At 46.1% G+C, this 16349-nt stretch overlaps 1 protein-coding gene across 1 annotated transcript; it reads left to right on the top strand.

Moving 5' to 3' along the window:
• Nucleotides 1-1269: 1269 nt before the first annotated feature.
• On the top strand, nucleotides 1270-16188 carry HOMEZ (homeobox and leucine zipper encoding). Its single transcript, XM_006172314.3, is given in 3 exon segments — nucleotides 1270-1472; nucleotides 13962-14149; nucleotides 14151-16188. Coding segments are annotated over 3 exon segments (1659 nt in total). The 5' UTR covers nucleotides 1270-1432; the 3' UTR covers nucleotides 15582-16188.
• The last annotated feature ends 161 nt before the right edge of the window (nucleotides 16189-16349 follow it).

The raw sequence follows: 16349 nt of genomic DNA, 5'->3' as shown, positions 1-16349 counted from the left end.
AAATGTCCAGGGGGGTGGGGGGGCGGAGCCAGCAGTTAGCGTAATGGCTATGTCGCTGGACTCCCGGAGTCGACTGCAGTTCACATCCCGGACCCGGTGGCTTAAAACTCACGCCGGGTGCGTGTGCGTGCGTGCCCAAGATCCCAAGAGGAGAATGGAGGAGAATGAATTGTGGCGTGGCCATCCCCCCTGGGGGGTGATTTCTCGCTTTCTGTCTCTCTGTCTCTGTCTGGCGAGCACACGCGCCCTATAGTGAAAACCTCTCAAAAAAAAAAACGGGGGAACAGAAGAGTCACTTCAGGAAATATTCGTTCCATGATTTAGTCAGATGATGGGGAAATCCTAAATATGAAAATTTGGGGGATAGCAGGTGCCCTAGTGGTTAAGGCGTTGGGTCCCACATGGCCGACTGTGGTTCCAGCCTTGGCGGCTTTCTCTCTCTCTCTCTGGTGAATTAAAATAAAAATAGCAAGATATGCAAACTTTGGCCCACACTTCATGCTCTGTCAGATACTGCTTTGATGGACAGTCCTTTATTATCCTTTCCCGAGAGCAAAAACCAAGGACCCCAAATATGAGGCAGAGCTTCAGATCCTCCTTACTAGGGTAGGGAGGGGAGTCTGAGGTGGGTAGGTCCCAATGGGGTGACTGCTCCAGAAATCCGCCTTTAGGAACACCTGCCCGGTGCCACTTTGACCCAGAAAGCGGCGAAAGTTACCGGGCTCCTAAGATTCTCCTCTTTCCGGGGCGGCAAGACATCTGATCCGAGAACAAGTCCCGGTTGCTTTAAGCGTTTCGTTATAGATGACGCTGAGGGCGGCGGGCGGGTTCTGAAGGTTCTGTTCGGTGTAATGCAGTGGAGGGGATGCTGAGGTCGTTCTTCCAGGAGGGCTTTTTTCAGGTGAAACAAGTGGAGAGTAGCTGGCAATTCAGACAGTTCAGCAAAGTGCTGCGTCTTTCCTGCGGGATTCCAGGAGGAACCCGGCAGGGGTACCCCGAAGGTCCGGCGCCGATAGGTGGAGGTTAGGGGGAGGTACTATTCACGGCACTCTGGCCCCGGGGGACATCTTCCCTGACCCTCGTAGCCAATAGCTGACCCCGACTGAGGCCCACGCAGCCAATTACCAGCCCCAGCAGTGACCCACACAGCCAATGATCGGCCCAGCGCGTTCCTCTAGGCCCCGCCTGCTAGTGCTCACCAATCAGGGCTCGGGCAACCTTGGCACCGCCCCTGGGTGCCCGCCCCACCCATCCGCCCCGCCTCCAACTCGCTGGAGCAGGACTGGGCTAGACCCGCGCGCTCTTGGGGGTTGGGGGGAGCGATCCGAGCCCCGGCCCTCCGCGCGGGTGGGCTGGAGCAGGGCGCGCCGGGCAGCAACCCCCATTCCTACCGGAGGCCCCCCCTGCCCTCTCCCCCTTGCCCCCTTGGCCCATGGTGCGAGGCTGGGAGCGGCCGCCCGGGCCGGATCGCGGTGAGTGATCCCCAGCCCCTTGGACTTCCCCTCCCGGCCAGTGTACGATCTCCGACCTCCGGAGTCCCATCCCCGCGCTGGGGGGGAGGAGAATTCTAGGTTTGAAGTCGCCTGGTTCTCTCTCCTTTCTCCTCTGGACTTTTCAGCGCCCTGTTGTAACTGGTGGAGGGTGAGTGGGTGTGTTAGGAGGGGAAAGGCTGGGTTGGGACGCCCTTGTCCAGGGGAGGATTGAGATTCGCCTGCCTTGTGGGGCTCGTCGCCCCATGAGCAGCAACTTTTTGTTCTCTGACCCAGTTCGGATCCCCCTAGATGGCCTGTGAAATGGAGGAAAGAAAATACGTTTCCTTCCCAGGTCTCCCCTCAACCCCCATGACTACCTCCTAGCAACCTCAGCACACGTATAGAACCCGGCATTATTTCTGGGAAGCAGTGGCCTTTGAAAATGAATGGTTTAGAAGAACCTGCCCTTCTGGCTCCCGATTCCAACCATACTCAGAAAACCAACCAGGAAACTGTCAACCCGATTCCTCAGAGGTTCCTGGTGTTGCATCCTAATCTGAGACTTCTAAACAGAAAAAAAGACTCAAGCCTGAGACCTGTTTGGTAACGCGGGCCCAGCTCAGGAGATCTTTTTATATCATGTGAACCTCTTCACCAAACATTTGAAGCCCCTTTATATTGTATCATTAGAATAGGTAGCCGGCAATAATTGAAAAGGTCAAAATGGAGAATTTTTAAAATAATGCATACATATCTTAAACATCATACGTTCATTTCACCAATTTTGTAGTGTAATGCCAAGATTTTTGTGTGTATAAGTATGTTGATTGGAGTTCCCAGTTGTCTTCCCTAGTATTAACTATACAAGGAAGTCTCAAATCTACACGCATCTCTAAAACTTTTTAAAATTATAGATGCTGGGACCTCAGTCCCTACGGATAAAATCAGAACAGAGAGGGAGGACGGTGGCCTGCTTTTTAAATTTCCTCGGTACTCCTAGTGTATAGTCTGAGATGAGAGCCACTCACACTTTCCAGTTTTAAGTGAGAATTTAGACATATTTGAAGCAATCTGAGTACAGAATACTTCTGAAAATATGTGTGTGTGTGTCTTTAGACAAGGTCTCCCCCTGTCTCGTGATCCTCCTGCCTTAGCTTCCCAAGTAAGAGGACTTGACTTTTTAGAGTGAACTAGGAATCAAATCAGGTCTCCTGTGCAGCCTCAGCCTGCTGAGCAGTGGTGTCCAGCATGTACCACAGCCTGGCCTACTTTTGAGATTTTTAAGTCTTAGCTTTCAGTCTTTTGCAGGTGGCTTGTCCACACCTAACTCAATCTGAAAATGTATATTCTGCTTTATGTTGTGTTTCTCCAAAGCATTTGACTTAGTTTTCATATGAACTTTAAAAAAAAATGATTTAATTTTATTTATTCATTTACTTATTATTTTTAATTTGACCAGTGAGAAACACACACACACACACACACACACACACACACACACACGGGGGGGTGGGGGGTGGGGAGGAGAGTAAGCCACCAGTTCCGGGACTTGAACCGTGGTCGACCATGTGGGAGTGTCCAGCACCTTAACCACCATGCCACCAGCTAGTCCCCATATGAACTTTTTTTAAAAAAAGAGGTTTTTGCCTTAGGGCATGTGTGCTCACTTGAGAGAGAGACAGAAACAGTAAGAGGGAAGGTGAGAAATCACCCCCCAGAGAGGATGACCACACGCAATCCCTTCTTCATTCTTTTCCCAAGTGTTGGGCACACACACACACACACACACACACACACGCCCAGTGTGATTTTCAAGCTACCAGGTCCAGGACTCAAACCGCGGTTGGCTATGTGGGAAGTCCAGTGACCTAACCATCATGCCATCTGCTGGCCACATAGGAACATTTATTTTCTTTTTTATACATTTTTGCTATAAGGTGCCTGCACTCGCCAAAAAGACAGAGAAACAGAGAGACAGAAAGCGAGAAATCACCCCTCCCCCCAGGGGGGATGGCCACACTGCAATCCCTTCTCCTCCATTCTCCTCTTGGGATCTTGGGCACGCATGCACACGTGCCTGGCACAAGTTTAAGCCACTGGGTCTGGATTCGAACCACGGTAAACTACATGGGAGTCCAACAACATAGCCATTACGCCAATTGCTGGTCCAATATAGGGACTTTTTTTTTTTTTTTTTTTTTTTTTGTGCGCTCGCCAGACAGACAGAGAGAGACAGAGAGATAGAAAGCAGGAAATCACCCCCCAGGGGGGATGGCCACGCCGCAATCCCTTCTCCTCCATTCTCCTCTCAGGATCTTGGGCACGCACGCACACGCGCCCGGCGTGAGTTTAAGCCACCGGGTCCGGGACTCGAACCGTGGTCGACTACGTGGGAGTCCAGCGACATAGCCATTACGCTAACTGCTGGTCCCCTATAGGAACATTTTTTAATGTAGTGGGATTTCATAGATTTATGTGATTGTTTAACTACATTATACAGAAAAGCCATGAGCATAAGCAGATTTGGTACCCCACAAATTTGACCCACATAGGACAAGTGAATGGAGTAGATGATTTCTTGTATTAGAGAGTAGCCTAGAGACCTCTAGTTTCCAGTACACTGTGGGTACTGGATATAATCCAGTGGGTCAGTTAAGCCAGGCTTCTGGCCCAGTCAAGCACCTTTCCCACTCTCTCCAACTAATATCACAAATACCCTGTCCCTTTTAGACTTGTTGATATTCCGTTGAATCTTCCATCCACTCTTTCTATTCATTCACTAGAACAGTTTGTCATTTTTAAGTGACCACCACTGCTTTCATTAAGTTGGGAAGATGTAAGACAAGTTCTTTTTTTTTTTTTTTTTAAGTTTTTGTTATAGGGCATGTGCACTCACCAGAGAGAGCCAGAGAGGGAATGTAAGAAGTCACCCCTCAGGGGTGATCTTCCATTCTCCTCTCAGGATTTCAGGCACATATGCACATGTACCTGCTGTGATTTTCAAGTTGCTGTGGCCAGGGCTTTAATTGTACTGTTGGTTGGCCATATGGGATCCTAACGTCCATGCCATCAGCTGGCCCCAACACAGAGATTCTTAACCTGGCTTTCTGGCTATCAGTGAAACCCCCTGAGGTCACTGTGAGAATGTGAATGTTTATTTGTGGGGAATTAGGAAGAGTCATAACTTTTGAGATTCAAAGTCATAACATCTGAATTTCAAAGAGGTTCAGCATCCAAAAAGTTAAGAAGCATATACATTTAATATTACTGAAAGTCCTTAAGGGGCCCTAAAACTGTATCACTAAAACACATTTGAGGCAGTACTTCAGATCTTCTCTCAATAAAGATTTAGGGAATCCAGCAGGAACATTTCTGATCTCTCCCTTTAATGATCTCTAACTTTAACCATAAGCTTTGGTTCAGTCTAAATTCTTTTTCTTTTTTTAATTTGCCAGAGTGCACATGTATTTGTTTTTTTTTGGGGGAGGAAGAGGGAGGAGGCATCCCCCAATAAGGCATGGTCACATACAGTCCTTTCTCCATTTCTCCATATGCTGTTAGGGTCTTAAAGGCACACACGTGTGCCCAGTGTATTTCTCAAGCTAAGGCCAGGTCTGAACCATGCAGTCGATCATGCAAGATCCAGCTCTCTTAACTATCAGGCCACAGTAACCTAAATTCTAAAGTCCTCTTTTTCCTAGGGTTATGTGAACAGTGAAACTGGAAGTTTAAGATAATCCATTCTTCCCTGCCATCTGCCCAGGGAAAAATGGAAAGTCCCAAGCAAAGAATAGCATACTGGGGATCAGCAGTTGGTGTAATGGCTATGTCGCTGGACTCCCATGTAGTCGACCGTGGTTCGAGTTCCCGACCCAGTGGCTTAAACTCACGCCGGGCACGTGTGCATGCATGCCCAAGATGCCAAGAGGAGAATGGAGGAGAAGGGGTTGCAGAGTGGCCATCGTCCCTGGGGGGTGATTTCTCGCTTTCTGTCTCTGTCTCTCTCTGTCTTTCTGGCGAGCGTACGTGCCCTATAGCAAAAACCTCCAAAAATAAAAAATGAAAAATCACTCCCCGGAGGGGATGGCCATGCCACAGTCCCTTCTCCATCCTCTCTGGCTTTTGGGCACACATCCACATGTGCCCAGAATGAGTTTTAAGCTGTGGGTCTGGGACACCGACCACAGTCAACTATACGGGAGTACAGCAATATAACCATTATGCCATCTGCTGGTCCTGATTCCCTTTTTCTATTTAATCCAAAACGGAGACATGAAAACACAAGTGTCCTCGTCATGGTCTTGATTACTTAGGGTCTGTGCTACTTGTTATAATTTTCATGAGGTACTTTCTGTAGTTTTCTCCCAGTTCAATGCCAGTTTCTTTCAGGAAGTACCAGTTATACAGCTGTGCCTTGACTTAAACCATCATTCTGTTCCAGAAAGTTTTCTAGAGGGAGGAGGCATCCCCCAATAAGGCATGGTCACATACAGTCCTTTCTCCATTTCTCCATATGCTGTTAGGGTCTTAAAGGCACACACGTGTGCCCAGTGTATTTCTCAAGCTAAGGCCAGGTCTGAACCATGCAGTCGATCATGCAAGATCCAGCTCTCTTAACTATCAGGCCACAGTAACCTAAATTCTAAAGTCCTCTTTTTCCTAGGGTTATGTGAACAGTGAAACTGGAAGTTTAAGATAATCCATTCTTCCCTGCCATCTGCCCAGGGAAAAATGGAAAGTCCCAAGCAAAGAATAGCATACTGGGGATCAGCAGTTGGTGTAATGGCTATGTCGCTGGACTCCCATGTAGTCGACCGTGGTTCGAGTTCCCGACCCAGTGGCTTAAACTCACGCCGGGCACGTGTGCATGCATGCCCAAGATGCCAAGAGGAGAATGGAGGAGAAGGGGTTGCAGAGTGGCCATCGTCCCTGGGGGGTGATTTCTCGCTTTCTGTCTCTGTCTCTCTCTGTCTTTCTGGCGAGCGTACGTGCCCTATAGCAAAAACCTCCAAAAATAAAAAATGAAAAATCACTCCCCGGAGGGGATGGCCATGCCACAGTCCCTTCTCCATCCTCTCTGGCTTTTGGGCACACATCCACATGTGCCCAGAATGAGTTTTAAGCTGTGGGTCTGGGACACCGACCACAGTCAACTATACGGGAGTACAGCAATATAACCATTATGCCATCTGCTGGTCCTGATTCCCTTTTTCTATTTAATCCAAAACGGAGACATGAAAACACAAGTGTCCTCGTCATGGTCTTGATTACTTAGGGTCTGTGCTACTTGTTATAATTTTCATGAGGTACTTTCTGTAGTTTTCTCCCAGTTCAATGCCAGTTTCTTTCAGGAAGTACCAGTTATACAGCTGTGCCTTGACTTAAACCATCATTCTGTTCCAGAAAGTTTTCTATGATGTATGTTTTGTGCAAGTGAATACTAGATGTATACAGTACAGCAAATATGTTATTTGCATTAATGCATATTACACTGAAATATCAAGCCGATGCTGAGAATCTGAAGCCTTCCAAACCACATGAATGAAAGTAAAATGCATCCTTGTAGGTTATGGCTGTGCCTGCCTGCTATTCCCATCTCATAGACTTCATTCTCACACTAGACTGCTTTATTCCTCAGGGTATATTTTTCTCATATCTAAAGTGTTACCTACAGAATGAGAATTAACAAAAATGACATTAAGTAGATGTCAAGCATTGCTATCATTATTCTCCAGCTTGGATTTTTTTTTAGAATTATTTTTAATTTTAATTTTATTTATTCATTCTCTCTCTCTTTTTTTTTTTTTTTTAATTTAGAGTGAGGGAAAGTGAGAAAGCAAGCCCCCAGGTCCAGGACTCGAACTGTGGCTGGCCATGTGGGCGCGTCCAGTGCCTTAACCACCATTCCACCTGCTGGCCCCTCCAGGTTGGATTTTCTGGTACTCCTGGTGGGGAACAATTTCTAAATGATGGTTAGCATCTGGCCATGCAGTCAGTGCCTCATAGGCCACTCAACTCTATCCAGGATAAAACTGTTAGAACAATGGTAGGGTGTTTACACTGGCAATTCATGAGGCAATTCAAAAAGGATTCAGTTTATGAATGCAATTTTTTTAAAAGAATTGTTTACTTAGTTTTATTTAATCATTCATTTATTTTAATTCAACGAGAGAGAGAGAGAAAGCAAGACACCAGGTCCAGTCTTGAACCATGGTCAGCCATGTGGGAGTGTCCAGTGCCTTAACCACCATGCCACCTATTGATCCCCTCCCCCCCTTTTTTTTGGGAGAGGTTTTTGCTATAGGGCACATATGCTCACCAGAAAGACATAGAGAGACAGAAAGTGAGAAATCAACTGCCAGGGGGGATGGCCACACCGCAGTCCCTTCTCCTCCATTCTCCTCTCGAGATCTTGGGCACGCACACACACACCCAGCATGAGTTTAAGCTACCGGGTCTGGGACTCAGACTGTGGTTAACCACATGGGAGTCAAGTGACATAACCATTAGGCCAGCTGCTGGTCCTGCAATTCTTTGTTTTGTTTTGTTTTAAAGAATTATTTTAACTTTCTTTCTTTCTTTGACCAGAGAGGGACAGAGTTAAAGAGGGAGGGAAAATGAGAAAGCAAGCCACCAAGTCCAGGACTTGAACCACAGTCAGCCATGTGGGAATCCAGTGACCTTAACCACCACACCACCTGTTTGCCCCTATGAATGCAATTCTAAAGCAGTGGTTTTCATGCTTTTTTTTTTTGTTAAGAGAACAAGTGCACTTGACAGAGAAAGCACCCCCATTGGGGCACAGTCATGCTACAAATCCCTTCTCTTCCATTTTCCCATCCTGTTGAGATTTTGAGCATGCATGTGCACACACCTAGTGTTTTTTTCAAGCTGCTGGGACCAAGACTTGAACCAGGCAGTTGGTCATGTGGGACTCCCTTACCACTATACCATGGGGCCAGCTCTAGTTTTCATACTTCTTAAAAGCAGCAAAATCCTGAATTCTAAAAATTTTGAAATTGTATCCAAACCCCCCCAAAAAAGTATAAAATCATAGACACCCTGATTTCCTCCACTGCTAGCTAGAACTAGGACTAGAAAACAAGTCATTTTTCAAGGACTCAGTCTTTGCCCCATTTCCTCCATTGTCTAGGACAATCATTATAGTTTATAAGAATCACCCCATGTAGCTAAAATAGTGATTAAAAACTATTTATTTAGCCTTTACTTTTTTCTAGGCATGATATCAAATGCATTTTTTAAATTTGACCATAAACTTTTCCAGTAGGTGCTATTATGACCTCCTTTTTTCTCCTGAGAAACCAAGGCTTAGAAAGGTTAAGAAACTTTGGGACCAGCAGTTTGCCTCATGGCTATGTCACTGGACTCCCATGTAGTCGACTGTGGTACAAGTCCCAGACCTGGAGGCTTAAACTCACACCGGGTGCATGTGCGTGTGTGCGTGTTCAAAATCCCAAGAGGAGAATGGAAGAGAAGGGATTGCAGCATGGCCATCCCCCCTGGGGGGGATTTCTCGCTTTCTGTCTTCTGTCTCTTTCTGGCATGCAGCAAAAACCTCTCCAAAAAGAAAAAAAAAGAAACTTGCCCAAGAATAAGCAGTAGTCTAGAAAATGGCACAGCTGCAATTAATCTCAAATCCACACCCAGACTGCCATCTCTAACAGCTGCTTTATTCCCTGCCTATGCATAACACCTAGTACATGGCAGATCCTTGGGAGAAATGTCTTTATACACACACAGCACTGTCACCATTTTTTACACATGAAGAAACTGGTTCATTTAAGTTCACTAACTTCTGTCCAAGCTCACAAAGCTGGGAGAGGCAGAACTGGGATTAAAACTCACAGATTAGCCTTAACCAATAATTCATATTTCTACCCTCCATGCCATACTGCCTCCATTTATTTACCCTCAAGGTATTCTTCAAGCTGTATTGCTTTTAGGATCTCCATGGCCTTCAGTTTGTTAGATTTGCTTGTCAAGAGGTAATGGGGAGGGACCAACAGTTGGTGTAATGGCTGTCGCTGGAGTCCCATGTAGTCAACTGCGGTTTGAGTTCCCGACCCAGTGTATTAAACTCACACCGGGCTTGTGTGCGTGCATGCCCAAGATCCTGAGAGGAGAATGGAGGAGAAGGGATTATGGAGTGGCCATCCCCCCTGGGGTGTGATTTCTCGCTGTCTCTCTGTCTCTCTGTCTTTCTAGCAAGCGCATGCACTCTATAGCAAAAATCTCTCAAAATAAAGAGGTAATGGTGGGAAGAGGACCAGCAGATGGTACAATGGTTACATTGCTGGATTCCATGTCCCATGTAGTCAACTGCAGTTTGAGTCCTGGACCTGATGACTTAAAACTCATGCCAGATGCATGCGCATGTGTGCATGCCGAAGATCCCGGGAGGAGAAGGGATTGAAGTGTGGCCACCCCGCTGGAGGATTATTTCTCACTTTTGGTCTCCCTGTCTCTCTCTTCAGCCAAGTGCTCATGCCCCATAACAAACATCTCTCTCTAAAAAAAAAAAAAAAAAAGGAATGGTGGATGTTAGCCCCATAGCCAAGTGGTTAAAAGAGCAGAATTCCACATCACTGAATGTTTGATTAATCCCAGCCCTGGCCACTTGAGAAGCATGCTGGGTACTTGTGCATGCGTGCCCCATGGAGAAATGGAGGAAGAAGGATTGTGAAGTAAACATGCCCCATTTTATTTTGTTTTGTTTTGAGAGATTTTTGCTATAGGGTGCGAATGTTCACTGGATACACAGAAAGCAAGAAATCTCTCACACACACACACACACATACACACACACACACCAGTGGGGATTGCCACACCACAATTCCTTTTCTTCCATTCTCTGCTCAGAATTTTGGACATGCATGCGCAGGTTCCCAATGTGACTTTTTTTTTTTTTTTTTTTGGAGAGGTTTTTGCTATAGGGCATGTGCGCTCACCAGAGAGGCAGAGAGAGACAGAGAGACAGAAAGCAAAAAATTACCCCCTCAGGGAGGATGGCTATGCCATAATCCCTTCTCCTCCATTCTCCTCTCCAGATCTTCGGCACACATGCATAAGCGCCCGGTGTGAGTTTAAGCCACCAAGTCCAGGACTCGAATCGTGGTCAACTACATGGGAGTCCAGCAACATAGCCATTATGCTAACTGCTGGTCCCCCTAGCGTGATTTTTAAGCCACCAAGTCTGGGACTAAAAGCACTGTGGGAGTCCAGCAATGGACCCATTACACCATCTGCTGGTCCTGACCATGCCCCATTAAGGGTCGCTTTCTCCCTCTCCCTCCATCTCTTTCTGGCTCTCTCTAGTGATTATGGAGAGAGTACCCCTTGGCAAAAAAGGAAAAAAAAAAAAAAAGAATGATGGGGGCAGTCCCCATAGCATAAGCAGGCATTACATGAGGATGCTGGATTCTATATGGCCCAATCTGCTTGAAAAATATGCTTGCCTTGTTCATGTGTGCCCAGGATCATGACAGAATAGAGAATTGGAGGGAAAAAGTGCAACATGACAGAGTTTTTGGGAGATGCTTACGTGTGCATATGTCTCACACATGTGCCCCCTGAGATGATTTTTTTAAAGTAATAGTGGACCGGGCCAGCAGCTGGCATGGTGGTTAAGATGCTGGAATTCCCACATGGCCAACCACAGTTTGAGTCCCGGACCTGGTGGCTTGCTTTCTCACTTTCCCTCTCTCTGTCTTTCTCTGGCAAAACTCATGTGAAATAATAATAATAAAGAAAGAAAAATAATTCTTTTTTAAAAAAAGTAATAGTAGGCCTAGTTATAAGCCGTGCTATTAAGATACTGTGGTCCACAGGTTGGGCCCACATGGGAGGCCTAGATTTTATTCTCAGTCCAACCTAAAGGGTGGTGTGGGGAGGGTGACATGGTGGTGTGCAACATGACAAGACCTGTGTGAAAATGAGGTGGTTGTGGTGGGCTCCTGTAGTCCCAACTGGGAGGCTCATGCAAGAGGATTGAGTGAGACCCTGTGAAAAATCTCTTATTTAAAAACATTTTTTTTTATTAAAAAATTTAAAGGGAAATTGACATGCATTACAATTCAGAATTTTTTCCAATCATATAAAATTCCTACTACACTACTCTAATTTGATAGACTTGAGATTTATTTTCTCAGTTTATCATGTAGCATTTACATAGAAATCTTGCCCTATCCTTAAAAGATCTTAAGTTATGTATTAATAATATAAACAGATAGGATACTCTTAAGAGTAAAGGGTAATATATGTGTTAAAGAGTCTCTGATACCACACTGGAAACTAAGTTTAGATTATCATCAGAATATTTTGGGTTCAGGAATTAACCAGTCAGGGGGTCACAGTGGTGCTGCTGGGTGGCTTGCAGGAACTGGTTACAATTTTTTTCTAGTCAACTGAATTTTATTTGTTGCATAATATGCCACCTAACATCTTTCAGGAAAAAAAAATACTAAATTTGAATAAAGATATCACAAAATGAATTAGAGCCCAATTAAAATTAACTTTGGGGAGGGAACACAATTCTACTCAGTTAAGGAAAACATTTTTATAGACAACAGATTAACTTATTTTTAACAACCATCATGCCATGAATTCATAGGGAATAGGTTCCAGTAGCTCAGGCTCCTTTCCATTGGTTCTTACAAAGTGTGCTTCTCTGGGTGGAGCAGGCTGGCTCTTCAGTTGAACCCAGGTACCATTCTCCTTGGCTTCCTTCTTTTTCTGATAATTTTCCTTCACACATTTTAGGAAGCTATCTCTGCTCTTAGGATGCTTAATATGCTCAATATGCATACTAATTCTCTTGGTAAGAATCTTGCCCCTAACTTTGGTTTGTTTACAACCATGTCAACAGCATGCTGGGTAACATTATAGACTCTTCCAGTTTTGTCATGATAACATTTGTGGGGCATTTCTTTTTGAACAGTACCCATTCCCTTGATGTCTACAATTTCACCTTTCTTGTAGATTCCCATGTGTTGCCAAAAGAACCACTCCATGTTTTCTAGAAGGCCTAGAGATAATATATATGGGGTGCCTCTTTTTCCCTTTGTGTTCATCATTTTGGTTAATTACTGGAAGATGGCAGTTCCAGCCAAAAGGGTGGAACTGGTTACAATTTATAATGAGCTGTATACCTGGCCTTGAGGGGAAAGCTGAACTGAAAAGATAAGAGCAGGAGGCCTCCACCCTGTGTGGAAGGGGCCTTTTAGTGTCTGAGGGAACTCTGGGCTCCCTGGAGAGAGGCTGCACAGTTGGAAGAGACATGGAGGATAACCTCTGTTCTGGGGCTAACTCGGGGAGGAAACATTCTCCTTGCCACTTTCACAAACCTTGAAGAAGTGAACCCCATTTATCCCAGACATTTGCCCTTTCATCATACTGAGATGGAAAAAACAAAGCGATCAGGTTTGGGATTATAGCTTAAAAGGTACTATCATTCCTTTCCCTCCAATACCACCACCAATAAGGGAATGAGAAAAAGGGCTGGGGGCTGGGCAGAGGACAGCGTGACCTTCCACTTAGTCACTGGTTGTAGTCCCAGTGTATCCCCACTCTACAGGTTATCACGAAGTGTTAGGAGCTAAGGAGTTAGTAACAAGTCTGACATTGTTGCTTTCGGTGTTTTTGAGTCTTCAATATGTGACTATTATTCCATGAATTTAAAGGGTGAGTGAGTGGGGATAGTTTCCATAAGTGAGTTTGAATTGAGAGGAGAAAGGCTATATAAGATTGAATTTTCCTGGGACTAGCAGTTGGTGTAATGGCTATGTTGCTGGACTCCCATGTAGTCGACCGCGGTTCACATCCCGGACCCAGTGGCTTAAAACTCACGCGGGGCACGTGTGCATGCATGCCCAAGATCCCAAGAGGAGAATGGAGGAGGAGGGATTGCAACATGGCCATCCTCCCGGGGGGTGATTATTTCTCGCTTTCTGTCTCTCTCTCTTTCTGTCTGTCGAGCACATGCGCCCTGTAGCAAAATCAAAAAAAAAAAAAAAGGTTGAATTTTCCCTTTTTTTCTCTTAGTTTTTTGTTTTGTTTTGTTTTGTTTTGAGGGGGGGCCATAGGGCATGTGCATTTGCAGGAGACAGAGAAAGGCAAAGTGGAAATTCACCCCCCCAAACACAGGGGGGAACTGCCATGCCACAATCCCTTTTCCATTCTCCTCTTGGGCTTTTGGGCAAGCACGCACACTTGACCAGTGTGACTTTCAAGCTGCCAGGTCCGGGGCTCCAACTGCCATTGACCATGTTAGAGTCCAGCACTGTAACCACCACACTACCACTGGCCCCACTAGGTTATGAAAACTAAATGAAAAATTGAAATACTTTAAAAGCAATGCGAAACGACACAGAAACAATAGAGTTGTTTTGCTATCACGTTTGTTTGGTAGAAACTGAGTGCTTTGCCAAAAGAGGAACCCCAGTGATCAAGCCATTTCTCTTCTTATTACAGCTATCTCTGAAGGGCACAGATCAGAAAGCACCATGCCTCCTAATAAAGAGACGAGCAGTCTTAATAGTTCACCGGCAGGGCTCATCTGCCTCCCTCCAATCTCTGAGGAGCTACAGCTTGTGTGGACTCAAGCAGCCCAGACCAGTGAGCTGGATAGCAATGAACACCTGCTACAAACAGCAGCCCAGGCTACAAACCTTCAGCTACCTTCCCTACCCCAGCCTAGCAGACATTGCACTTCTCTGCCTACGTTATGGGCTGCAGATGGAGAAAGTCAAGACCTGGTTCATGGCCCAGCGCCTCCGCTGTGGCATTAGCTGGTCATCTGAAGAAATAGAAGAGACCCGAGCCAGAGTGGTCTACCATCGGGACCAACTCCATTTCAAATCCCTTCTCTCTTTTACTCATCATGCAGGGCGGCCCCCAGAGGAGGTGCCTCCTTCTCCAGTGCCACCTCCAGAACAAGTCGGTCTTGGAACAAGTCCTTTGGCTCTTGGTGAGCCTACCCAGAAGAAAGGATTGAAGGTAGAACCCGAAGAGCCCTCTCAGAAGCCATCACTGCCACTGAGTCAGAAAGCAAAGGAGCCCCTGATGGCACCTGACAGTGGAGCATTCCCCCACCAGTCAGATTTTTGGCAGGATCGTCAAAGCAGTGACTTTTCTAAGGATCAGGCAGGCAGGGGTCCTGACCAGTCACATGGCATAGGTACTGCGTCTTGGAACCACTCTACAGCTATCCACCAGCCACATGCTCGGGACAAGCTCCCACCAACCTCATTACTCACCAGTGGTTGTAAGGAAGAGTCAGCATCTAGTGTGCCTCCTTCCTCCTCTTCTACCTCTTCCTCTTTCCAGGTACTGGCTAATGGAGCTACTGCCACCTCTAAACCTCTTCAACCACTGGGCTGTACCCCACAGTCACTGTCACCAAGTGAACAGGCACTACCCCCACATCTGGAGCCAGCCTGGCCCCAAGGACTACGGCATAACTCAGTACCAGGTAGGGTTGGCCCTACAGAATACCTTTCCCCAGACATGCAACGCCAGCGAAAGACCAAGCGCAAAACCAAAGAGCAGCTGGCTATCCTAAAATCCTTTTTTTTACAGTGTCAGTGGGCACGGCGTGAGGATTACCATAAATTAGAACAGATTACAGGTTTACCTCGGCCTGAGATCATTCAGTGGTTTGGTGACACACGCTATGCCTTGAAACATGGGCAACTAAAATGGTTTCGGGACAACGCAGTACCTGGTGCACCTAGTTTCCAAGACCCAGGAATTCCCACACCGCCACCATCAACCCGCTCCTTGAATGAATGGGCTGAAACACCACCTCTGCCAATCCCTCCACCCCCACCAGATATACAACCATTGGAGAGGTACTGGGCAGCCCACCAACAGCTACGAGAAACTGACATACTTCAGCTGAGTCAGGCGTCAAGGCTTAGCACCCAGCAGGTACGGGACTGGTTTGATTCTCGATTACCTGAGCCAGCTGAGGTGGTAGTTTGTCTAGATGAAGAAGAGGAAGAGGAGGAGGAGGAACTGCCAGAAGATGAGGAAGAAGAGGAGGAGGAGGAGGAGGAAGAAGAAGATGATGATGTGATCATACAAGACTGAATGGGGGGGCCAAAGGAGGGGCGGTCTGTTACTAAAAGATGAACCACTTAGTAACTGTTTAAACAAAGAAACTTCATTTTTCTAATTACCTTGTGGCAAAGAACTAAAAACCTTTGTGTTTTTTAGGGTGGGCAATGGGAATGTAGTGAGGGTGGAGCAGGGAGGATGACCATAGAAAGTTGGGATTGGATTGGCAGAAATCGAAGCCTCTAACCTCCAGGTAGAAAATGCTAAGGACCTAGATAAACTAACAGCTAGGAAGTGGCTCTTGCTGTCCTCATATCTGCTGTTCTCCCTTAGTGTACCTCAGAAGGGCCAGAGCTTGGCCCCATATCTATAGGAGGATTAGCAGACCAGAGTAAAGAACTCTCAACTGATGATTCCAGTGCATCCCCAATCCTAACATTTTCCCTGGAATATAAGGCTGCCTTGTACCCCTTTTTTCTTTGACCACAAGTCCATGCATAATACACCTAGGAGCTGGTATATCCCAGTCTCATCACAAATACTTCCTCATAACAACTGACGTTCTGTGTTTTACCTGCTTAATTATTGACTCACACAGGTAGCAGAATGTTTCCTGATATGGGGACCACTTTGCCTTGTACCTCTTGATCGCTTTCCAAAATCCCTTCACTATGTTCACTGTTTTTCACTATTTGTCTCAGGGTAAATCTTCCCCATAGAGCTTGTGAAAAGGTTTAATGACTGAGTGGAGAGTAAGTTCGACTGGATATTTATTGGAGGTGGGAATTAGAGATATCCTTT

The sequence above is a fragment of the Tupaia chinensis genome, unplaced genomic scaffold (genome assembly GCF_000334495.1).
Source record: "Tupaia chinensis unplaced genomic scaffold, TupChi_1.0 Scaffold000126_2, whole genome shotgun sequence".
Classification (NCBI taxonomy): domain Eukaryota; kingdom Metazoa; phylum Chordata; class Mammalia; order Scandentia; family Tupaiidae; genus Tupaia; species Tupaia belangeri.
Note: the sequence above shows the minus strand (reverse complement) of the source record. Positions and strands in the feature narration are given on the sequence as shown.